General features: G+C 36.9%; 3 protein-coding genes across 3 annotated transcripts in view; 2 read left to right on the top strand and 1 right to left on the bottom strand.

The window, feature by feature from the left end:
* LOC110836406 (uncharacterized) overlaps nucleotides 1–27,206 on the bottom strand; it is a 142,311-nt gene that overhangs the window by 75,834 nt on the left and 39,271 nt on the right. The gene's annotated exons all lie outside the window — the stretch shown is intronic.
* Nucleotides 9,707–10,722, top strand: LOC110837524 (uncharacterized). Its single transcript, XM_022079740.2, has one exon. It carries the CDS (start codon nucleotides 9,707–9,709, stop codon nucleotides 10,664–10,666), a length of 960 nt encoding a protein of 319 aa, XP_021935432.2. The 3' UTR covers nucleotides 10,667–10,722.
* Nucleotides 17,509–20,713, top strand: LOC110837521 (uncharacterized). The gene is made up of 3 exons (XM_022079739.2): nucleotides 17,509–17,585; nucleotides 18,629–18,787; nucleotides 19,527–20,713. Exons 1-3 carry the CDS (start codon nucleotides 17,574–17,576, stop codon nucleotides 19,725–19,727), a joined length of 372 nt encoding a protein of 123 aa, XP_021935431.1. The 5' UTR covers nucleotides 17,509–17,573; the 3' UTR covers nucleotides 19,728–20,713.

Here is a 27,206-nt window from a genome sequence, read left to right as displayed (position 1 = left end):
TATGCTTTCGAAAAAATGACTACCGAATGACCTTGAAAATTTCAAAGGCCTCTATTCGGCAAACCCTTCGACTGATTTCGACGTGACTATGACATGACTCTGACATGTGCATAAACTCAAACTGACATGAATATGGTCACTCAGATTCCTGCAGATCGGAAGATATATGCTTTCGAAAAAATGACTACCGAATGACCTTGAAAATTTCAAAGGCCTCTATTCGGCAAACCCTTCGACTGATTTCGACGTGACTATGACATGACCCTGACATGTGCATAAACTCAAACTGACATGAATATGGTCACTCAGATTCCTGCAGATCGGCAGATATATGCTTTCGAAAAAATGACTACCGAATGACCTTGAAAATTTCAAAGGCCTCTATACGGCAAACCCTTCGACTGATATCGACGTGACTATGACATGACTCTGACATGTGCATAAACTCAAACTGATATGAATATGGTCACTCAGATTCCTGCAGATCGGAAGATATATGCTTTCGAAAAAATGACTACCGAATGACCTTGAAAATTTCAAATGTGTCTATTCGGCAAACCCTTCGTCTGATTTCGACGTGACTATGAGATGACTCTGACATGTGCATAAACTCAAACTGATATGAATATGGTCACTCAGATTCCTGCAGATCGGAAGATATATGCTTTCGAAAAAATGACTACCGAATGACCTTGAAAATTTCAAAGGCCTCTATACGGCAAACCCTTCGACTGATATCGACGTGACTATGACATGACTCTGACATGTGCATAAACTCAAACTGATATGAATATGGTCACTCAGATTCCTGCAGATCGGAAGATATATGCTTTCGAAAAAATGACTACCGAATGACCTTGAAAATTTCAAATGTCTCTATTCGGCAAACCCTTCGACTGATTTCGATGTGACTATGACATGACTCTGACATGTGCATAAACTCAAACTGATATGAATATGGTCACTCAGATTCCTGCAGATCGGAAGATATATGCTTTCGAAAAAATGACTACCGAATGACCTTGAAAATTTCAAATGTCTCTATTCGGCAAACCCTTCGACTGATTTCGACGTGACTATGACATGACTCTGACATGTGCATAAACTCAAACTGACATGAATATGGTCACTCAGATTCCTGCAGATCGGAAGATATATGCTTACGAAAAAGTGACTACCGAATGACCTTGAAAATTTCAAAGGCCTCTATTCGGCAAACCCTTCGACTGATTTCGACGTGACTATGACATGACCCTGACATGTGCATAAACTCAAACTGACATGATTATGGTCACTCAGATTCCTGCAGATCGGAAGATATATGCTTTCGAAAAAATGACTACCGAATGACCTTGAAAATTTCAAAGGCCTCTATACGGCAAACCCTTCGACTGATATCGACGTGACTATGACATGACTCTGACATGTGCATAAACTCAAACTGGTATGAATATGGTCACTCAGATTCCTGCAGATCGGAAGATATATGCTTTCGAAAAAATGACTACCGAATGACCTTGAAAATTTCAAATGTCTCTATTCGGCAAACCCTTCGACTGATTTCGATGTGACTATGACATGACTCTGACATGTGCATAAACTCAAACTGACATGAATATGGTCACTCAGATTCCTGCAGATCGGAAGATATATGCTTACGAAAAAATGACTACCGAATGACCTTGAAAATTTCAAAGGCCTCTATTCGGCAAACCCTTCGACTGATTTCGACGTGACTATGACATGACCCTGACATGTGCATTAACTCAAACTGACATGAATATGGTCACTCAGATTCCTGCAGATCGGAAGATATATGCTTTCGAAAAAATGACTACCGAATGACCTTGAAAATTTCAAATGTCTCTATTCGGCAAACCCTTCGACTGATTTCGACAAGACTATGATATGACTCTGACATGTGCATAAACTCAAACTGACATGAATATGGTCACTCAGATTCCTGCAGTTCGGAAGATATATGCTTTCGAAAAAATGACTACCGAATGACCTTGAAAATTTCAAAGGCCTCTATTCGGCAAACCCTTCGACTAATATCGACGTGACTATGACATGACTCTGACATGTGCTTAAACTCAAACTGATATGAATATGGTCACTCAGATTCCTGCAGATCGGAAGATATATGCTTTCGAAAAAATGACTACCGAATGACCTTGAAAATTTCAAAGGCCTCTATTCGGCAATCCCTTCGACTGATTTCGACGTGACTATGACATGACTCTGACATGTGCATAAACTCAAACTGACATGAATATGGTCACTCAGATTCCTGCAGATCGGAAGATATATGCTTTCGAAAAAATGACTACCGAATGACCTTGAAAATTTCAAAGGCCTCTATTCGGCAAACCCTTCGACTGATTTCGACGTGACTATGACATGACCCTGACATGTGCATAAACTCAAACTGACATGAATATGGTCACTCAGATTCCTGCAGATCGGAAGATATATGCTTTCGAAAAAATGACTACCGAATGACCTTGAAAATTTCAAAGGCCTCTATTCGGCAAACCCCTCGACTGATATCGACGTGACTATGACATGACCCTGACATGTACATAAACTCAAACTGACATGAATATGGTCACTCAGATTCCTGCAGATCGGCAGATATATGCTTTCGAAAAAATGACTACCGAATGACCTTGAAAATTTCAAAGGCCTCTATTCGGCAAACCCCTCGACTGATTTCGACGTGACTACGACATGACCCTGACATGTTCATAAACTCAAACTGACATGAATATGGTCACTCAGATTCCTGCAGATTCGGAAGATATATGCTTTCGAAAGAATGACTACCGAATGACCTTGAAAATTTCAAAGGCCTCTATTCGGCAAACCCCTCGACTGATATCGACGTGACTACGACATGACCCTGACATGTGCATAAACTCAAACTGACATGAATATAGTCACTCAGATTCCTGCAGATTGGCAGATATATGCTTTCGAAAAAATGACTACCGAATGACCTTGAAAATTTCAAAGGCCTGTATACGGCAAACCCTTCGACTGATATCGACGTGACTATGACATGACCCTGACATGTACATAAATTCAAACTGACATGAATATGGCCACTCAGATTCCTGCAGATCGGCAGATATATGCTTTCGAAAAAATGACTACCGAATTACCTTGAAATTTCAAAGGCTTCTATACGGCAAACCCTTCGACTGATATAGTCGTGACTATGACATGACTCTGACATGTGCATAAACTCAATTTTACATGAATATGGTCACTCAAATTCCTGCAGTTCGGAAGATATATGCTTTCGAAAAAATGACTACCGAATGACCTTGAAATTTTCAAAGGCTTCTATACGGCAAACCCCTCTACTGATATCGACGTGACTACGACATGACCCTGACATGTGCATAAACTCAAACTGACATGAATATGGTCACTCAGATTCCTGCAGTTCGGAAGATATATGCTTTCGAAAAAATGACTACCGAATGACCTTGAAATTTTCAAAGGCTTCTATACGGCAAACCCTCGACTGATATAGACGTGACTATGGCATGATACTCACATGTGCATAAACTCAGACTGACATGAATATGGTCACTCAGATTCCTGCAGTTCGGAAGATATATGCTTTCGAAAAAATGACTACCGAATGACCTTGAAATTTTCAAAGGCTTCTATACGGCAAACCCTCGACTGATATAGACGTGACTATGGCATGATACTCACATGTGCATAAACTCAGACTGACATGAATATGGTCACTCAGATTCCTGCAGTTCGGAAGATATATGCTTTCGAAAAAATGACTACCGAATGACCTTGAAATTTTCAAAGGCTTCTATACGGCAAACCCCTCGACTGATATAGACGTGACTATGGCATGATACTCACATGTGCATAAACTCAGACTGACATGAATATGGTCACTCAGATTCCTGCAGTTCGGAAGATATATGCTTTCGAAAAAATGACTACCGAATGACCTTGAAATTTTCAAATTCTTCTATACGGCAAACCCCTCGACTGATATAGACGTGACTATGGCATGATACTCACATGTGCATAAACTCAGACTGACATGAATATGGTCACTCAGATTCCTGCAGTTCGGCAGGTATATGCTTTCGAATAAATGACTACCGAATGACCTTGAAATTTTCAAAGGCTTCTATACGGCAAACCCCTCGACTGATATAGACGTGACTATGGCATGACACTCACATGTGCATAAACTCAGACTGACATGAATATGGTCACTCAGATTCCTGCAGTTCGGCAGGTATATGCTTTCGAATAAATGACTACCGAATGACCTTGAAATTTTCAAAGGCTTCTATACGGCAAACCCCTCGACTGATATAGACGTGACTATGGCATGATACTCACATGTGCATAAACTCAGACTGACATGAATATGGTCACTCAGATTCCTGCAGTTCGGAAGATATATGCTTTCGAAAAAATGACTACCGAATGACCTTGAAATTTTCAAAGGCTTCTATACGGGAAACCCCTCGACTGATATAGACGTGACTATGGCATGATACTCACATGTGCATAAACTCAGACTGACATGAATATGGTCACTCAGATTCCTGCAGTTCGGTAGGTATATGCTTTCGAATAAATGACTACCGAATGACCTTGAAATTTTCAAAGGCTTCTATACGGCAAACCCCTCGACTGATATAGACGTGACTATGGCATGATACTCACATGTGCATAAACTCAGACTGACATGAATATGGTCACTCAGATTCCTGCAGTTCGGCAGGTATATGCTTTCGAATAAATGACTACCGAATGACCTTGAAATTTTCAAAGGCTTCTATACGGCAAACCCCTCGACTGATATAGACGTGACTATGGCATGATACTCACATGTGCATAAACTCAGACTGACATGAATATGGTCACTCAGATTCCTGCAGTTCGGAAGATATATGCTTTCGAAAAAATGACTACCGAATGACCTTGAAATTTTCAAAGGCTTCTATACGGCAAACCCCTCGACTGATATAGACGTGACTATGGCATGATACTCACATGTGCATAAACTCAGACTGACATGAATATGGTCACTCAGATTCCTGCAGTTCGGTAGGTATATGCTTTCGAATAAATGACTACCGAATGACCTTGAAATTTTCAAAGGCTTCTATACGGCAAACCCCTCGACTGATATAGACGTGACTATGGCATGATACTCACATGTGCATAAACTCAGACTGACATGAATATGGTCACTCAGATTCCTGCAGTTCGGCAGGTATATGCTTTCGAATAAATGACTACCGAATGACCTTGAAATTTTCAAAGGTTTCTATACGGCAAACCCATGGACTAAAATTGACGTGACTATGATACCACATATTCTTGTTGCTTGTGCACACTTACGTTGAAATGGAAGAATTTTCTGCGTTTTATTTTCAGTTGGGAGCTGAATTTTGTGGAGACAGTTCCGTCAAATCGGCAGAAGATCCACTCATGCGCGCAGGGTCTTAATGTGATCACATGTAAACCAGGCAAAGAAGGTATTTTCTACGTGTTTAGAAGTAGGGTACATTCCCATCTGTGCATATTTTGTATTGCTGTTTAGTGTCGTGAATCCCAGTACCTTATTATCCTGCGTCAGTGGAAAAACCACATATTTCGTAATTTTGATAGTTCATTCCAGTCGAATATACGCGCTGTTAACCCTTCGTTTGTTCCATTGATGCGATATGAAAAGTTTTGTACATGTTACTGTTAGCTGTCAGAGTTGCTTTACTTAGCTATAACAAGGACAATGTGAAAATCTCGCAAGTCATTCCACGTCGAAAAAAAAAAATGTCAGTATCTGGTTTGAAGTCGTAAATTCCCTAATCGAGACAAGTTGAAAGAAAGTAAATGAAATACCATGAAACGAGGGCAAATACAAGCTAGTGGAGCTGCATGCAACGCAGCATAGAGGATTTACACACCACGCACGCATACAATACAAGTTCTTGACAAGCGTTTGAATTAATTAAACAGCATTTGGTAGTTGGCGTCAACCTAATATATCGACAAAGGAGACTATTTAATTATAAATCAGCTGTCGTCGTCCGCCATGTTTAAACTTACTACGGAATTATAATGTCAATTGTTATTTTATGTTAGTTTGGAAAAATTTATATCTGCGGCGCTGTTATCAGTCGATAAGTCTGTGAGTGTCGTGTTTCAATATCAAAACATACCTAATATTTAATAAATTGAAACTCCATAAAATCATATTAGGCCCCCAATGTCGTATATCAAAATATGCGATTATAAATTTTTATCTAAAAGAATTAAAATTAATGTTCTGATAACTAAATCACGCACAGATTCTTCTTCTTCTTCATAAACACGCTAACTTCTCAGTTGGTCAAGGATACTCCCATTTTTTAATTGTAACCTTGAATCCATTAAAATTTTCACAAAAGCCCACCAATGGATCATATCCTGTGTCAGCTCAATCCAACCCACATTCTCAGAACCTATTTAAGATCTACTTTAATATTATCCTCCCGTTTAGAAAAAAGATTTCAAGTGATGCCCTTCCTTCTAGTTTTCTGCCTGAAATTTTACGTGTATTTCGGTTAGACGCTGAGTATTCTACATTCAGTGTTCATCTTATTATCCTTGATTTAATAATCCCGATAACACTTTTAAAGTGTATAAATTATAAAGTTCCTCATTACGTGATTTTCTCCAGCTGCTTCCCCATTTTTTCTTACGTCCAAACACGTTTACGAAAAATAATTCTCCCATGATTATAACATCCACAGCTGAAGCAATGTCATTAAAAAAAAATCCTCAGTTGACATCTGAGGATGTCATGGAAATGAAGAGTCGATTCTGATATTTTGGAAAACAACGCCAAGTAGATACCAACGTTTCGATAAAACATATAGCTTCCGTCTTCAGGGTTGAAGTTGGTACCTACCTACAAGTGGACACGGCACGTTACAACCCAGAAGGTAAATATACGCATTTAATAACTTGTTTGTAATCTCTGAAGTTTCTACTTAAGGTGTTACCGAGGAATTAGCACCAGAAAAGTTGCTGGCCTACTTACGAACCACCCATCACGTGAAAACACGGAATATCTTCCATGGAATTGTACAACTATTCTGTTGAGATATTTTTTTACAACTAACACGAAATAAAGCAAAACTATTTAGAAGTCTGTAAAGAAAGCCTGATTGTGACAAGAGTTGCTACTTAGGGTGGTTACATATGTTCAGTAGCCAACGTAAAAGTGGCACGGAATCATAATAAGTCGTTCCACCTAACAGATCGAACGTTATATTCTGTGTCTCCAGTGAAATTACCAACTTTTTGTTACACCTGTCAATAAAACTATGAAGAAAATGTGTCATGTAAGTAAACAGCGCCACGTTTTAATATTTATCGTATAAAACGTTAACTTATACCGTTGTTAAATTCTTAAAAGTACTCGATTACGTAGTTTTGAAGTTTAAATGAGAAGGGTGGAGTGTCTGCTACAAGGCAATGACTTTGTATCTTGAACCACCTGATTAGGCAGAACGGTATAATTAATCATGCATGTGTTGTGTGTATATCTTTACCTAAGAAGTTCATTGCTAATGTAAGCTCTTACGTAAGAAATAGTTGTCTTATAATCCTGAATATAAAAGGAATGTCGTCTCTTTGAAGCAAACCAGACGCTGCATTGTTCTGTTCACGTGTAGCTTTAAATGGTACAGGATACCATCTCACCGAAAATGTGCTGTAATTAACATTTTCGTAGTACTTAATAGAAGAAAATTACGGGCTACTTGTCAAACATGTTTGCTTTCAAACAGCACAGCTCCACAAAAACACGTCCTAAATTTTTAAGAGCCAAGCGAAGTTATGACGAAAGTTATACAACTTCTGACAGGAAATACTTTGATCAACCGACTCCAAACGTTGATAATTGATATTATTAATTCTTAAATGCTTCAGTAACTACGTAGGACCTTTAATATCAAGCGGTGTTTCTCTGTAATTATTTCATTCTTAAACACCTGTCATTGAAATTAAAAATAATAAATATTATCAATAACATGTTAGATAATATTGTAAATATTCCACTTTGTAAGAATAATAATATAATTAATAACAAAACTAACAATAATAACAGTGGTACAATTTCTTTTCTCGAGTAGTTGAGTCAGTTTAAGATTCAAGCTCATTTGTATAACCTAACATTGACTACCGTAGTGATCACGTGTTTAAAATCGATTCCTTCCTTTTTATATATAAATAAAAAGATGGCTACGTGTTTATGAACCGAATATGCCACAGCGTATCTCGTTGATGGCTAAATTCTGCTCCTGCCGAGAATCGAACCACGGTGGTCCAGCCAGTACGGTAGCAGACATTCACTTTAGCGACAGATGTGGCCAGTCTCATATACCACGTGATATGACGAACGTGTGTATTGCAAATGGAAACAGAGCGCGCTTGCGCAGAAATCTTTCAACTGACCAATCGCATAAGACGGCTTATTTTTCGTTGTTGTTCTTATGTAACGACACGTTTTTGGAGGTTAGGGATGAGATAATTCCTTGTCGAATTTCAAAGTGCTCTTTACAGTTGTGATAACAGAACTGTGGAATTTTGTATTAGTGCTGGGAAGCTTTTTAATTACACTCCGCGTTACGTCAGCCATACTTCAAAGTAATCTCCTATCGTCAGTGACTGCAGCGCTCCTGTGACGATTTGATTTCAGTACAATGATTTGAATCGAGTGATTTATACTTTTTTTTATATTATCTAATTTTGAAACAGATCAATTTTTATTTCATCATCAAGTTTCCACTGTAGACGGTAATGGCATAGAAAATTCTGTTTCATTGGTTAAATGCAGAGATTAACACGGTTTGTGTTTTAAAACCTTTTTTTTTTTTCGATTCTTTTCTACTGTTACTGTTCAGAGATTATTTCGTATTGGCAAGTGATAGGCTCACTGGGAAAAAAAAACATGCATATGGAACCATTATGTTCTCACCAAATTTCCATATCACGTAAACGTGGTCATTAAATAGGGGGTCAGACAGCCGCCTGAGGCTTCAGAGACTGAAAATGACCACGATTAATCAACTTCAACGTTCTGTACAGGTGTTAAAATAATAACTTCATTAAAATATATTTGCCAAGGTCAATCCAGTCCTCTAAATTTCACTTTTGCAGTTACTAAGTACCACATTTAGGCAATATATATATAATTATTTTTAATTAAGAACTTGTGATGATGATGATTTTGGTCATTTGTAAGTAAAATAACATTGTAATAACACAGAATAGACACTGAACATGGCATTAATGAGTTAAACGTAACTGAGCATAGTACCATACTACTTAATTTCTTATACTCTTAAAAACATTTATAGACTACAAATTATATTTTATTTTTCCAGTAGTAACAAATACATTCACTCGGTCATCAGTGAATCAATTATTCACAAAATAAATAACATTATTCAAATTAGGCCTATATAATTTTAGTATTTATTTCTCTCGCAAAGTACTTAAGATAATACTCTCCGAAATTACTTGATGGATATGGTATAAATTTGGTATTTGCATCTACGCTGAATAGTTGTCGGGGAATTCATTTTTCGTTTCGATTGATTTAATACGTGAAATTAAAATCAAAGTTTCTACTACTAAAACAACTGCTCGGTTTATGTTACAGGAACATTGGATCATCAGGAAATTTTGTAACCACTTATGTTTAGTCACATGTTTCCTGATCGCACCGTCTTACGAGACACATTACAGTCCTACCAACATTGCGTCTCTTTTATCTTCTCTACCCACAATCATCAAACCCGACGGTGAGAATAAAATCACCAGAAGATCACCACTGAATCTCGGATATGTGTTCGGTATCGGCGAAATTCATCATACTCTGAGCTTGACCCATGAAATCGAAACAGTACCACATCCGCTGTCCACCGCGGAGACATCCAGCGTCAGCCCAAGCCTGGCCCACAAGTTGTCGTCCCAAGCTACGAAGTCAACACAGTCCCAGCCTAACAGATACCTCGCCCACGACCACGCATCCCAACACAGCATCTCGAAAAACGTCGCTGATCGAGATCAGAACCACGGTCCTGTGAACGGATTGGTACACGTGACACACACATTGGTGCCTACCATCACTCACGTGACGACAACTACTTTATCTGAGCACGGAGTCACGAAATCACCGACAGTTACAGTCGTGGACCATTCTCTAGTTCCAATAGCAGCGTTGAACTTTGAAAGAAGCCACGGGCTCTCGAAACAGTCGACACTAACTCTCACGCCTGAGTGCCTGACTAAAACCATGATAACAGTTAACCACGGCCAAACAAATCAGGATCATATTCTAACGACGGTCATGGAACACGACAAAGATGATTCTCCGGTGACACACACGGTGGTTCATAAAGTTTCAACTCTTACCCACGATCCTGACCCGATATTAACCCACGACGTAAGCGTCACTCATATTACGGACGGCGTCCTCGTGACTCAGGGAGCGAGCCACAAGTCTCCAGAGGCCTCTGAGGAAAACAACGTGTTCAGATCACATTACGGCGGCTTTGGAGCTGGTATTGACGTGGGGGGACATGGCAGTGGCCATGGATTTTACGTGTAGAATTCGACGGCGTCATAGGAAATGAGTAATCATTGAAAATGAGCGTCTTTGAGATGTTGCGCCTTCTAGGCTCGTAGAAACTAGCGTCCTGATGATGGAAGTAGTGAACACCTGCGAAACGTCAGCCTAATTTTCGTGTCTACACGGCGCAACATCTCAGAAGACAGTCATATTTTTATTCGTCTCCGTGAGAACCTGCAATATCAAGGGATTAATATCTGAATTATAAAAAATCTAGACAACAATAAATCAGCTACAAAAGTTATCATCTTTGAGGCGGCTTCTGTCATAAATCATCAGTTATCCCCAAGTATTAGGTATGCAGTGTTTTATATTGTGTAAATGAAATGAGATGGAATACAGAATAAATTTGAAATAGTTTTTCTTTAATAATAATGAACACACTGCTGCCCTCTATACACCGGGACAACACACGTTTGCACCAGCTCGTTTTTTTTAATGACTGTATTTTAATTAATTATTCTGAGTTTAGAGAACGTGTTTTATCATTCTGCCGGTAGATGGTGCTCCATTCTGTTTTCGTCTCCCCCGATACAATGGTACATAAGACTGAGAAAAAACTTTAACTTCAGAATTTTTACTCGCAGTCCACGTCATCATTTTTGGAATACGTAATTTTTAATACAACTAAAAGCAGGTATAAATTAATTTATCGTTTTTCACTTAGATCAATTTATCCTCTTGTACGTTTCAAGAAAAGATCTTAGCAGCTCCTAGCAACACACAATTTGAGTCTTTACGATAGAAGACCCACGTACTATACCAATTACGAAGATCCTAACCTCTCACGTGAATCGAGATTTTCTCTAGATTCTCCCCAAGTTCCTTCAAGTAATTTTCGAAACCTGCCTTAGAACACACCACAATCCCCTCCTTTCATATTTTTCGAATAAATTTCTCACAATCTTACTACCAACTGATGCTCCACAATTTGTATTAAATTTCGTATATTCGTTATTATATTGAAGGCTAATTAAACCTCGTATATTTTCATATGTCATATACACCTAGTCATTGTATTGCAACAATTTTATTTAGTCAGAGGCACGTAAAATTCTAAAGTTTTAAAACAAAAGGCAACTCGCCGATAATCTTTGGGGCCACGAAGTTTCTACTCTCAAATCAGGTTATGTTTATCGTCATCAGTTGTTTACACTGGCCAAATTGGGGCCCGGATGTATTGACAAAGGCAGACAAATAATTAATTCGATGCTGTAAGTGATGATGCTCTTTTATTCTGACTCGATAATTACTGCGAATTACAGTAGGTGGTCTACAGGACGTTTCAAAAGTTTGTTACGCACGGATATAATTACTAAATTAATTCTTTTTGCGCTGACCAAGGAAAAGATCTTACCATTATTTATTTAAGGCAACCTGAGAAGACTAGAATTTTAAGTGTAAAAAATCAGCGCCTCTTGAAGAACAACAGAGAAACGCTCAGATGCGAAGAATATTACCCCTAATATTTCTTTATCAAGTAAGTGTTAAGTAGGGGGGGATGGAACAAGGAAGATCAGTGATCAATTGGGAAGAATGTGGAAGAAAGGACTAATGGCGTATTTATTCTGTATCCTAGAATTTACATACGGCAGTGGTTGTAAATCACGAGAAAAGTCAATTGGTACAGCCAGCCTATGGACCGCGAATCGATTCCGGCCTTCACCCCCCCCCCCGGAACATAAAGCAGGTGTACCAACTACTGAATAGCGATATTTTATTGATTGTGGCGGAAAAATGAGTAGACGATGAAATAATTCCCTTCTTTGTGACTTTTAATGTTTCCTTCAGGTCGACATTACTGTACACGAGCCAACGTTGTTTTTTCGTAACGTCATCAAATTTTTACAGTGTAGATTTAAATACAAGATAATTACTAATTCCTTAGCTAAAATATGCGACTGTTTATCGCCGAGAGAAACAAAAGCTATTTTAAATAAAGCGGAAAACATTTTGGCCCTGAGGAAGGCAGCTACATTTTTGTCGAGCTTTTAACAGACAATAAATTTTGCTAGTCCTAAGTGGTGCCCCGGGGGGGGGAAGAGCTTGGTGCCGTTGTTGTGCGTAACATGTTGATATGGAAAAGTGAGGTTATGGGATGTCCATAACAACTAGACATCCGCAATAATTTGGTTCTGGGAGGGGATTAATGGACAATTTGTGCTGTTTTCGTGGGTATGTAAGTCGGATCTTTGATCTCGGTGGCAAATCAAATGTTTTAAGTCTCATTTTGTTTGTCTGCTTGGTTTTAAGAATATTTGAAGTTTGAACCCAGTTGTGATTGTTCTATGGTATAATTTTGATAAGAATTGAATGTGTTTTTTTTAAAGATTTTTAAAATATTTCTCTTTTATCATGTCCTTACGACCGACAGAACAGCCAGAGATGATGAAAAATCTGTAATATAAAGTTTGTATTTGTCAGTTCTCATGTATAAATTCAGATCATGATATGGATTATCCACCCAGCGAACGATAACTTGAAATTTAATATTATTCTTTGAACGCAAAATGTGACAGATCTATATAATTTATGAAATTGTTAATATTGGTTTCAAAAGAACCATTTTATCGAAACATTGATTCTGTATTCTGTTTCATTATTTTATGCTTTCAAGGGACGTATTTTGTAGTGCTTTTATAATAAGGTTACTTTTCTTTTGGAATAAGCTTTTATTTTAAATAAATAAATTGGCCAAACTGGAAAATGAAACTTTTTAATGCAACGTATTTTCCAATCTCCAGAAATGAAAACTCCGTCAAATTTCTCACAACATCAAAAATATTTTAAATTAATGTGAGATTTAAGGTTTTTCGTTGCGGTGATAATGATAATACTGCTCTTGTGGATTTCGGCGCCGTGTAGACTCGTTCCCACCTTCAGATAATGATGAAGATGGAGAAAGTATGATTTTTCGAAACGTCGGCCTCTAGCGACGAGTCTATTCGGCGCTGATATTTTAATTTTTTGATTAACCATGAATCTAGAAACTAATTATATTATAATTCCTCCAATTTCCTATATACGTCGCTGCTAGGCTACATACTTTACGAACATATTTGAATTATCGATATACATTATCAAAAAAAAATGACAATACGTAAAACAAATAAATTATTTCTTACAAAACACAATTTTCGTTTTCATCAAAGAATCTACCGTCAGTGATAATCTGATACCTTTCAGAAAATGAAGTTATTTACGATAAAATATCGCTTATTTTCAAGTCTCCAAAGCTCCATTCAAATTGCTGTGTTAAAAAAGCCACGCAGCTTCGAAATTCATAGTCACTTCCTTCAAAAATTTCGCTTGCAATTCTGATAGGTAAAGCATGATTCGCGTGAAAAGTACCGCTGAGGTCGGCTATCAGTGTCAGTTAACGGTGTAACGCGCCAAGGCTGAATCTCATCTGCTCTGACGTGTGAACACGTTAATTACAGCTCAAAACAATTCTACTTGTGGACTCGGTCTCACAGAATTTCGCCATCTCGAGCCTGCGCGCCCTTAGCGCCGACAGCGAAAAACCTGCTGATTGATGAACCACCCCTCCCCCCTCTTGTTTATCAGCTGTAATTATCAGAGACACAGAAATGCATTTCTGTCTAAATACTGAACCGTCATCTGCTTACTGGCGTGTGTCCAGTTGATGTAAACACACGATTTTGCATATCAATACGTCTGCGTTGCTAATTTCCTATCCGTTTCTGTCTAATTTAGGTTGATAAGGATAATTAACGATGATAATTAAGGATAAACACAAATTACTGTTTGTCACGAAAAAGTCCGCATTACTATCTGAGGTGGACTGGCCTACTAGAATGTTTTGACAAAATGTAAAACTGTTCCTTCCCTAAGCACTACGACATTATGACGTATGGTGGAGTGGAGGTATAGCGCCACGCATTCTTACACTCAGTAGTAGATAAAGGTTACACTCTAATAAAATAAGATTTTAATACTGGTACAAAACGATGTTTAGATTTGTTATATTTTATTTATTATGATTTATTTAATGAAAATTTAAGCGAAGAACGCAGTTTAAGTGTGTCTGAGGTAAGAAGACAGGATAATACTAATATTAGGACAACGTTTGTGTGAATACACTAGCCACTAACTTCTAAAATAAATTTTTTTACAGCTTAAAAATTTTAAATACAAGCCACATTTTGTCTTTTGCACAGAATTAAAAATGTTTTAACCATATGAAGCCGACGTTAGACCAAACGATATTTAAAAATCCGGTCTGTATCTTAAAGATAACAAACACATCGTGGGTTTATGTCAACTGATTGGTAAAGCAGGTAACACGCACTCTTACCAAAGTTCTTTAAAGGATCAGAACCTGTGCCTGAAAGATTAAAATATGTAGGTTTACAAAAATAATTTAACTAACAAAGGCGCCCATCAACCAGACAGTCTTCATTATCGGGAATCGACTTTAAGTCTGCCTTCGACAGGTACATAACGTAACGAATAATAATCAGAGATGTAATGTTAAAAGTATGAAGTAATTGCAAGGTGGTTGCCATAACAACCGCACGCAGACCTTGGCCAGGGACCTTGACGTTATGCTTCCTGCATTGCATTTCTACTGTTCTCTTTTTGTGTGAAATAACGGAACTTGTTACAGACCTATTTTAGATTAAGGCGAAATGGGACATGGTAAACAGAACTAACTACTTTACTATGAACACAGTATACCCGGACAAAACTCAACGAAATGTCGTAACTGAAACGTCTCCTAAATTCGAGCCTAAAAATAAAATTAATTTGTAATTTTATCACCTAATCGGGATGTTGAAAACTGCAGCCTAAACGTCGGGTAGATCCTATATCGTATTTTAAAACGACTAACTAACTAACTAGATGGCTTACCGAACCCGAAGGTTCATCACCGAATTAACCAAAGCCCTCCACCGGACCCTGTCCTGGGCCAACAAAATCCAGTCTCCTTCGACTCCTATCTCCCATAGATCCCGCCTGAGATTATCCTCCCATCTACGTCTAGGTCTCCCCAGCGGTCTCTTCCCCTCAGGCTTCCCAAATAGTGGACCCAACCAACCAGATGGCTTAGGGAACCCGAATGTTCATCACCGAATTAACCAAAGCCCTCCACCGGACCCTGTCCTGGGCCAACAAAATCCAGTCTCCTTCAACTCCTATCTCCCATAGATCCCGCCTGACATTATCCTCCCATCTACGTCTAGGTCTCCCCAGAGGTCTCTTCCCTTCAGGTTTCCCAACCAGTACCCGGTGCACACCTCTTGTCCCATCCATGCGCGCTACATGTCCCGCCCATCTCACTCTTCTCGACTTAATCACCCTCACAATACTGGGGGAGCAGTACAGATTTTTAAGCTCGTCATTGTGCAGTTTTCTCCACGCCCCATCGTCTTCCCTCTTAGGCCCAAATATCCTCCTCAACACCCGATTCTCAAACACCTGCAATCTGTGTTCCTCCCTCTGAGTGAGAGACCATGTTTCGCACCCATACAAAACAACAGGCAAGATTATTGTTTTGTATACTTTAATTTTCATGTTCTTAGAAATCAGACGGGAAGACAAAATATTTTGGACTGAGAAGTAGCAAGCATTTCCAGAATTTAGTCTCCTCCTAACTTCCTCACAAGTATCATTTTGATTTGATTTTAGTAAGTTTTATTAAACGAATTGGGAGCAGATAAAGGGAGTTCTTGTTGAGACGTATCTGAGATTGTCTTGTACCCTCGTCACGTATCTAAAACCTCAAAGATACAAAACTATACTTTCACCACATTTTGTACATGGAACGAAATTTGAAATGGTTTGATAACGCAATTGTACCGATAGGCTTCATTTACATTTGTCTGTAAAGTCCTCGGTTTGAAATCGATTAAAATAATAATCGTTAAAATATCAACAGACACTTCACGTTCATGAACAGCCACCAGATGTTTTATGCAAATCTCTCTGCAAATTTATAGCAGTACAAAATGTGTTTAACTAACATCGTAGAGGAAAAAATTTAAACATGTTCTGTGTCCGATTTATTTTTCTGTAACATCTCATAACTAGAGAACCTTTGGACCAATTTTGATAAAATCTTATACTAGACGTCTTTGCTTACCATCTTACACTGTTTTAATCTATTTGTAAGTCATCACTGATAATTAACATAAACAAATTAAATATAGAGGCAATAACAGGACAAGGACTGTCACTCTGTGACCAATAATCTTGTTGCAACTATCTCTGAAACGTCAGTTTACAACCGAACCCAAAGTTACTGGCTTAAAAATAACCGCCTTGAAAACCTCAAAAACTACGTTTTATCTGAACCTGTTTAATTAATAATAATAGCTTTTTAATTTTGATAATCATACGAAACACGTAAATGCACTCTGCTAAATACATTTATTAATTATTAAAGCATGTGGTAAATATCGTTACCACAGCGATTTAAAAGTTTTAAGTGCCAGGGTCATCTCTGTGTGTTTCTTGGAGGTTGAACAACGTGAAATTATAAACACACGTTGGCTGTCAGAGGAAATGTTGAGAAACATCGGAACATCGCAGTAAGCGAAGGAAGTGTGACCACACGAAAACAAAATTTCTTCATCATCCTCAAGATAAATATCCCTTCCTCTCTACAGCCTTAATGAATGTGATGTAAACATTTCTTATAGCATGCTATACCGTTAGGGCGAAAGAGAGAGGTAAAGAGATTTAGAGATAATAAAATAGTAAGGGAAGAGATATTAAAAGTAAAATTCCCCTCCTGTTCTAGCACCCCTCCCCCACCACAGGAAGTTTGTACTATATATAAAAGGATTCTGGAAACTTCGTGGCATTCAGTTGTCAACTTACAATTCACTGTTTAACAAACAACAAAAAACATCGCACCAATATGAAGGTCTTGGTGAGTTACATCATGAAACGTTAATTTTTGGATCTGAACGACACATTAAGATCCACTTTAATATTATATTTCCACAAACACATACGTATTCCCTTCGGGTATTCCGACAGAAATTCTAGAATCATTTCTCGTCTCTCGACTGTGTATTTTACTTAATACAAATGAAAATATAGTTAATTTTAATTTAAAGTAATATACAAAAAGAATTTAGAAGTATCGTAAAATCTTTGTAAGCTGAAAATGACATCTCAACAAAATTACAGGTTGCTTTAATTTTTTTTTTAAGTTTACACTCTGAAGAAGTATATCGACACCAAAGTCCCTAACTTTTGCGTAGCTGTCATTTTATTATTTTAATATAACAGTTTATATTATGTATAATACACAATAGTAAGTTTGACGATTCTGTAGCTTCAGATTAGGCAGTCTACGAGGAGCATAAGTATCGTATTGGGCAGTGTAGTGAAACGTTTACACATGAAATGAGATGAAGTCAGACGCACAGAGAAGTCACAAAGCGTTCTGATGCGTAACAAAAGCTTTTAACATCGAGTTCTCATTCCTGAATACTACAATATTGCAGACTTGTAGATGTAAGACTCTCGTACCAACCTTAGAGACGTGTAGAACAGAACTGAAAGCTTTATTCCGGTCCATAAAATACATCTGACATATTCGTTAAACTCCACAACATAATCGCGTTATTATGAACAAAATGTTTGGATTAATCTGTTTAATCTGAGAATCATACGAAACGCACTGTTAAAGTAATCGGTAAATATTTTTAATATTAGTCCCTACAGAGTTATCGTGGATTTGATGTGTTTTATAAATTAAATTTTTGCTCATAACGAACGTGTTATAAGTTTCAGAAACTTCTCCGTTTAACGTAGGAAATTTCAACAGTAGAAATCGTTATTGAAGTATTTACAAATTTGCTATTTCAAAAACTCACTTTAGGGTAGCGTCTTTCGAAACATAATTAAGTGCCCCACGACACCAAATACCACCAATTTACAGTGGAATTTGGTTCTGTGTGTCAGGTTTGCGTGTTCCTGCTCGTCCTCGGTGTTTTCGCAGAGGAATCTCACGAACAGAAGAAGGTAGACAAGCGAGGACTGCTGGGACTGGGATATGGATACGGCCATAGCCTAGGGTACATTCCGACCGTGGTTAGTACCCCAGCTGTGTCGTACAGCAAGGTAAGTTCACAGGATATTTTGTGGAAATTAAAACTGATTGCAACGCTAGAGGATTATTTTCGAAACATAACATTCGTGGGTTATATTTGGAAAAATATATTAAAATCCACCATACAAATAATATATCAAGAAATTAATATAATGTCGTATCAAAATTTCTACATTGTTTCATGTTTTAAATTAATGTGTTAAAACGACGTTACAAATTATAAATATGCGAATGTTACAAATATAGAGTGAATATATTTAATTTGAAGCCAAGTTTTATATACAAATTAAATTATTTTAAAAATTCTTTTGATACCTGTGGTATGGTATGAAGTCAGAGGATAAATCATTAAAAGTGACAGAACAAGATTAACAAAATTTAAAAATATAAACACGCCCGACTTCTAACGAGCTTTCTTTAAAATACTGAAAAAATTATTATACCTTGCCGCAAAAACTACAACTCAAATTATTTAATGTCGAAATTTTGGAAATTTTATTAATGTAGCTTAATTATGGATAATTTTAGCCATCAATTTTCAATAAGTTTCAACTTTACGAGTTTCATATGATTCTCGCTGTAAACAGCGATTATTTCCTTAAACAGCGTTAACCACTTGATCTTTGTAATGGTGAAGTTCAGTGTTTTCTTCGCGGTACGGACTGAATTCTTAAATGAAATCTGGTCCACTAAAGCTGAAAGGCTTTTGCAGTGCAACTGAAGAATAATTGTGCGTGCACGTGTCTACAGGTGTCACTTGGCCACGGCCTGGGATACGGAAACGGTCTCCACGGCCTGGGATACGGCCACGGTCTTGGCCACGGGCACTACGGACTTGGATACGGCCACGGATTAGGTTACAAGACCGTGCACTATGCCCCCACGTACTCCTACTACGGAGGACTTCATGGATACGGCCATGGTTACTACGGCCACCACGGCTACTACTAGCGCGGGCAGCGGGGATCGTAATTCATGTACCATCAGCACAAATTGCATTAAAACACAAGTAAATAAAATCTGATTGAATGTATCATTAACAAAACGAAATCTGTAATTCAGTAGCGAAAGCGTCATTTCTCGCAACCAATCTTAAGAATAAACTGAACTAAAGTAATTAAATAGCTTATTTATTATAAATATGATCCCGTCGATTAGAGTTATGATACTTGGTCGCCAAAAAGGTTTTCAACCGACGAAAGAGCGGCGAATATACAGGATGTTCCAATAAATATTGCAACAAACCCATTATTCTATGTATGAAACACAAGGTTTGCTGCTTATTGTGAGTTACCTTTAGGATTATTGGCGTTTTTTGGCTAAAAATTAAATTTACATAGGCGTAGGTCTAGTAGTTGGAGCTGTACGTAGTTTTAACAAAAGATGAAATGGACACTTTCTACAGAGAGTAATACTTAAAAAAGAAGATCTTTAAATCATTTCTGAACAAGTAGAAGCTTTCAAATTTGAATGTGCGCACTGTAGTTTTACAGAAATATATATAGACTAATCTGCATTTTAATTAGTATGAATTATTACTTAGAAATTAATTTCTTGACCAAAAACAAAACTTATATCGCAGTAACAGTAAATTTATAACCACAAATAAAACTTTTATAATTCATTTTGGTTATGAACTGGTGTGGTACTTGAATTACGAGACAAGTCATATACTTATTCAAAGACCCTTAATATACACCCCAATTTTAAAATAACTTCCTGTATAAACATGGGAATTTGTCTGTGCACAATCTAAATGTACATTACTAAAGCACGGAAATTAAGTAACCTATAAAACGTGTATATAAAACTGAGTTTAAAGTGGATCTGCGCAAATGTCACCAAGATGGATGAATGCGTTATAAACAGCACTCAGTATGACAATGATGAATGTCTGTAAATATATAAGAAGTACAATTAAAATATTTCAAATAAAATCTGTTTCTATATTTCTCATGAACTTCTATTCCTGTGACGTCTCGCACCTGAGAGATAAAACCAATGACAATGATTAATGAACACGAAGAAGTACAACGCACGAGCGAAACCACCCTCAACTGCGACACGCATTATAATTTCATATATATACAAGTCCAAGTAAGAGATGGAAAATATACATTAAAGGCAATAGGAAGATAAAATGAGAGGATAAAGCTGGCTCATCCTAGTATGTTGCAAGATGCATCCTTCTAAAGAGAAAGTAAGCTACAAGATGTATCATAATTTTCGCCCAATCCCAGTTGCTAATAGTAGCTCAGGTAGTCAAGACATTCCCCGCCGTGTATGCAACCCTGCTTCTTCCTGAAACAAATTCAGCTCACACCGTCAATTTTAATATTATCCTCCTATTTAAACTTAGGTCCTCCAAGCTGTATTTAACCTTCAGGATTATCAATCAAAATTTTATACGTATTTCTTATCTCTCCTATGCGTTCTGTATACCTCAACCATTCTTATTTCCTTACTTTAATTACTCTAATAATATCTAGTGAAGAGTATAAATTACGAAGGTCCTCATTTTGCAATTTCCCTCATCCAGTGACGTCTTCCCTCATAGGTCCTACTACTGCCTTCATTCATGAAGATGAAGGCGGCATGTTCTTAAGAAACCATTGGTAACCGCGTACAAGAGAACATGGTAACTCATCTCAGAAGACGATGGAGGCAACAGCATGACCTCTGAAACGTCGATAAACTTGTACCAGATTACCCAGAAGACAGCCATCGTCGGACTCACCGCCGTGAAAACCTCAAACCTCAAATAATTTACGTGTTCGTCGCTGTAAGAAACCAATCAGTTCTGTTATATTTGGCTCTGCTAGACTTGAGAATGTCAATGAGAACTGAATTTCTAAGGCGTCGTAACACATTCAAGATTTCTATTGTGGTTTGCCTGAGCGCGATGTCAAACTATGACAGGTGTTATTAATCTGACACGGCGGTGACAAGCAGCTTAGAAATTACAGCACCAGATTCAAATTTTGCAAAGCATCTCTTGACTTAGCTTCAAAATACGACTTCGTGTTAATAACAGACAAATGTGAAATACATTATATCGCCTACTACCAAAAACTGAGGTGAAGTTGTCCCTGGTACGTACATATTAAGAATCATGCCATGGCTAGTGGTGGTAAGGCTCCACTCTATCCTGACCTCGGAAATAAATGGATATGAATATATCGGATGTATATTTAAAAATAAATGGATGTTTGTTATCGGTATCTTCTCATCCAGTTACCATGTATTTAAGGAATATAATTTTAGTATTTTCTAACTACATCCACAGATCGAACACCGCCAACACCAGAGCTCGCCACCGGCCACGATTCTGAGCCAAAACTCCATTAATTTTCCATCCTCACAGCTCACCTTCCTAAGATCCATCTTGATATTAACCTACCATCTCCTTCTTGGTCTGAGTTTTCCAGAAGGATTTCTCAGCAAAATTCTGTATTCACCCCTTGTTTCCTCCCTCCATGCGCCTTATATGTCCAGCCCATCACAACCGTAAAAGACAACACGAAATATTATTGTTTTATATAGCCTGATCTTTAGTGTTTTGGATAGCAAACGAGACGATAATTTAATATTTTCCATGGTAACATATTTTCATCATTAATTTTCTGATCATCTGATGACGTATTATTCTGGGTTATGACGTGTAGATACCGACGTTCTTGAGTAAAACCATGTCATGACCAAAAAGAACATAATCATCATTCTCGCCTCCGTGAGAACCCGAGATCTCGCATTGCAGATCCTTTGTTTACATTTCGAAGTGTCAAGAGGGATTCTGAACGTGTTACCTGAGAAACGCAGTTTGTAATTAAACACATTTTTAATTTAGAATTCCTAGAAATTATGAAGTCTACCATTTGAATGAGCAATTATGACCCGGTTCGTTAGTGTACGGAATAGGCTAATTAACAAGCGACAGATTTTGAAATTGGGGAAAAAATCGTTACGGTAGCTCAGTGAAGAATTCAAATGTACTTCTAATTGCTTACTCTTAATTACCTCTTATCTCACCGAGATACAACAAAAAAAGTCTGCAAAAACAGCAATTCTTTGCCACACACAAGAGTGTTTTAACACTTTTAATCTACAGGAAAGAAACAAAAGAATATTTCTTATTCGGCTCAGCCAAAATAAAATTAATTAAAATAAACGAAAAATTTATATTCATAATTTCGATAAATCCAATGATTAATATTTAGGATAACACATCACGCTTCGGTACTGTGGCTACCATCTCAAAAGTTTCTATTCCTTTGAGATTCATTTTAATATTATCCTCATATCGACACGTACGTCTCCCACTTAAACATGTCCCGCTCATCACATTCTCTTTAATTTGATCACCTTAATATCACATAATGAAGAATAAAAATTATGCAGTTCTTTTAATTTTCCCCTTACTCTTAGGTTGAAATGTTCCGATTAAGAAGTCTTCATTTCGCAATCTCCAAAATACCAATCAGTTCATAATCTCCAGGAGAATTATTACAATATATTTTTTCTAAATGTCTAAGAAAGCCACTTAAGACAATAACCAGTTATAGAACAGAAAACAAATTAACAATAAATAAATAGACTTGACAAGTAATAGACTAACCACGTGAATCACAAAGGAAAAACAGCTTTAAGACCCATCGCACTATATACAGTTTCTGCTATAATAATAGGCGGTTAACAATAGACAGTCTATTTTAAAAGCTTTTTCATTTATCATCCCAGAATATTCATCATGAGTTCGTCTAAAGATATTTAATTCACAAATTCAATTATTTGCAATCATGTAACTGTCATAAACAATTATCTCAACAAACACATATACGAACAGCTCTAATTAAAGTAAAACACGAAACATTACCTAATAATATGTCATTTTAGACGTGTTAAATAACTGTTGTAACGAAGAATTACCCCCCCCCAAATAGTGCATTAAATCTGTCAAAATGTAAATTTAAAAATACAATTTTAAGTATTTTTGTGCTAGAAAGATTCAAGGGAAAAGTATGAACACAGTGATACAAGTATAAGTGGTTTAAGTGTCCGTTTTTCACTCGAATTTCAACACAGAATCTCAACGAATACAAACTGTAAAACAAATTGACGATGAATAACATTTTCTAAGAATTTCTAAAAAAAAAAAAAAAAAAAAATCAATGTAGTCATTTTTTAAATGTATTTCGGAAATCGAGAGCAGAAAATAATTTTACAATTTCTAACGAATGTAGAAACTGGGACCCTCAAGTATTACAAAGGCTGTATGGTTCTTGACAATCGAATGTTGAGATTTTCAGGAAAATGCCAACTGAAAATCCCTTAATTCAGACATTACATGGCATTACATGCACAATTTATAACGAAGTTAAATTATCATTACATACAAATTACTCTACTTTGTTTCCTAACTCTGTTATGAGTTTTATAAGCTTCTTAAATACTAACCTATTTCGCTGTTAAATTACGTATATTCTGCAAGCGTAAGTGTAAAATTACTCTAACCTAAATTATCTATGCATGTTCTAACTTAACAAAGCCTCTTATGATTCTCCTTCGTTCTCTTATCCTCTTCAACTCATCAATTCGTCTTCTCTCCCTTTTCATTTTACTACTTCTAAAATATCAGACACTCCACGCGTTGCCATACGAAGGAAATAAAATGAAAGCTAGAGCGAAGTCGTGTCATTAATATATATTAAATATTCAACAAATGTCAAACTTTTATTTGGTCTGCGTTCTCCTTTCAATTGTTTTTAGGCCTTTCAGAAGTCATGAAAAAATGGAAAGTTCACTCGGAATTTGACCTCTGCCGACGAGCCGATATGCACAGAAACTGCGATGATGACGCTGTATCTCGAGATATTAATCGATCCAGTATCTGAAGCTGAGAAATTACTGATCTCTCTCTCTCCCCCCCCTCCTCAAAAGTTTCTGAACTACAGAAAGACGCCATCTTCCCGCAAAGTATTTACTCTGTGTTACTCTAGAAGTCCTGTGGATTATATTCACAGGCTACAAGGGACCTAACAACCAATTATGACTTGTTTGACAAAAATCCAAACTGAACTACGGAATCAGACTACGAGAAAGTTCGGCGAAACTTCGAACAAACGCCACCCACAATTTTGATTATGGTCTTGTGTCTACTAGTATCAAAGCCTCTAGTATTTTACACAGTCATCTTCACCATAATCACATTTTACCGCTGAGTTAACCTATTTGATCGTGGTCATTCTCGACTTAGCTTCAGCAGTTTTTAAAAAAAGTGTAAGCAATTAGACACTTTCGTGTTGGGCTGTACGTATACAATTTTTTTTTGGTTTTGAGATCCTGAAGTTGTCCATTCCGTGGGCATCTTGAAATAATTTCTATACGCTTTTCTTCCTAAGTTTAATTTTTTAGTCCTTTTAAAACCTATTCATGTTTATGGTCGGTAAGAGTGCACCCTGCAAGTCCGCATGTATTTTTTTCATATGACTTCAGCGTCACAATTTCAATGCTGGAAGAAAAGTGATTATTGTGCCCTGTAAAATTTTATAAAAATAAAGTTCTAAATAAATGATACGTTTACTATAGAACATAAGAAACATATGGAGAGATTTACAGTTAATTTATTTTTAGAAGTCTTAATGAATTACGTCGAGATAAAATGAGAAACTATCGAATGTATTGACTTGAAGTTAAGTAAATTTAAATTAAGAAAAATTTAAAAGAAATCTTAATGAAAGCAGGGGGTTTTAGTGACAAGGATAAAAAAATATAAAGAAAAGAGCTTTTAAAATACGAAACCCCCACAGACTGTCATTTCCAGGAATAATCCGCGTATAATGCACATACGAAAGAAGGAACATGAAAGTAGAGAGATAATTTAAAGAACAGTACAAATGCCGATAATGTCTGGCAAAAACTTTAAAGGGAAATATAAAACAGGTAATTATGTGGTCTAAAGCAACATTAATCTAAAGAACCCAAAGGCACCCAAGTATATTCCATAATTAGTTTAATGCGGGCAGAACATAAATCCAAATTCATTAAGAAACTGATGCTTTAAGAACGAAAAATTACCTAAGCGACACCAGGCGTCGGGGGCGTCGGATGTCCGAACGCCGACAAAATATTCCACCTGTCGCGACATCGATCAGAAGGAATCAGAAAGACACGACGCTGAGCATCGCGACGCTTACAACCGTGAAGAAGATTTTGCTCGCACGTAACACAAAGATTTTTTTTTGATATAAATCTGTATCACAGATGACGACACGCGCGACAGGCATGGCCAGCCGACGTGGTATGGCAACGTAAGTGGGGCGAGGCCTGGCTTGAATCGAAGTAAAGTTCGCCTAACGTTCTAACGTTCAACGTTACCAAGGACGATAAACTGACGTGAAAGCAAATGGTGTCCGGTTTGATCATCGGAGATTACATTGTGAGTCTGTCTAGGAAATGACGACAACCTGTCAAACCGGAAGTGTATACAGTGAAATAAAAGCTAGAAGGAAGATGATGTCAAAGTTTCTTTTATGTTTCATTAAAAACATAAATTTATCTGCGTAGAAAATATCCTATCGTACCTGTAGACAGGTTCGTAAATCTTTGGTGAACGACGATGCAAAGACCACAGATGAAGAGCAGTCTAACCCTTTTACGACAAATGGTAAATATATGTACCACCTCATTTAACACTCAGTAATACTGTATTTTATGTGTTTCGTATTATACTCAGTAACTATATTCTACATGTACTTGAACAGCGTTAACCAGTTTATTTTTGTGGTAAATATTTATTTGTTTAAATCTTGTCAGTCTAATCACAATAAAATTCCTATTAAATATTAAAATATTACTATAATTAACATTTAAATATTTAAAATATATTAAATGATGTTCTATATCGAAATGTTCGATTTACATTAGATAATCACTTTTTACACGACATGTTTCAGTGGTAAATTAAACTAAGTCCATATCTTAAGTTGCTAAACTAGTCACAGTAAAAAAGTATTAATAATTATGAATCGGTTCATAATGGGAATAAATCTGATTAAAGTTAAGTAATTGGTAAGTAACTTTATAATCTCAACTGCTTCTGTTTTACAGAAAATGGCGAGAAAACAATTTTTTAAAAAGATTTAGCTTTTAAATTCCTAAGATTCTTCTGTCAATATTCAATTTTAATATTATCTGATCTAGGAAATTGCTTATAGAAGCTTCTGGTTCTGCTGTAATCTGAGTCAGTTGGACTGGTTCTCCTATGTTCTGGCAGATAATCACTGTACCTGGGATAATTTCAGAAGGAGGGATATCTCTGCTTGAGACTGACTTAATTTCTGACTAAGTCAAAACAAACGAAGAACAACTGTTATTTTTCTCTGGGTTTTAAATCTACTAAAACGATAATATTTAAACTTTTTGAAGTCCGAG

Source organism: Zootermopsis nevadensis, unplaced genomic scaffold, assembly GCF_977971745.1.
Source record: "Zootermopsis nevadensis isolate Lab colony 2312 unplaced genomic scaffold, Znev_1.0 Znev_ptg000022l, whole genome shotgun sequence".
Taxonomy (NCBI): Eukaryota; Metazoa; Arthropoda; class Insecta; order Blattodea; family Termopsidae; genus Zootermopsis; species Zootermopsis nevadensis.
Note: the sequence above shows the minus strand (reverse complement) of the source record. Positions and strands in the feature narration are given on the sequence as shown.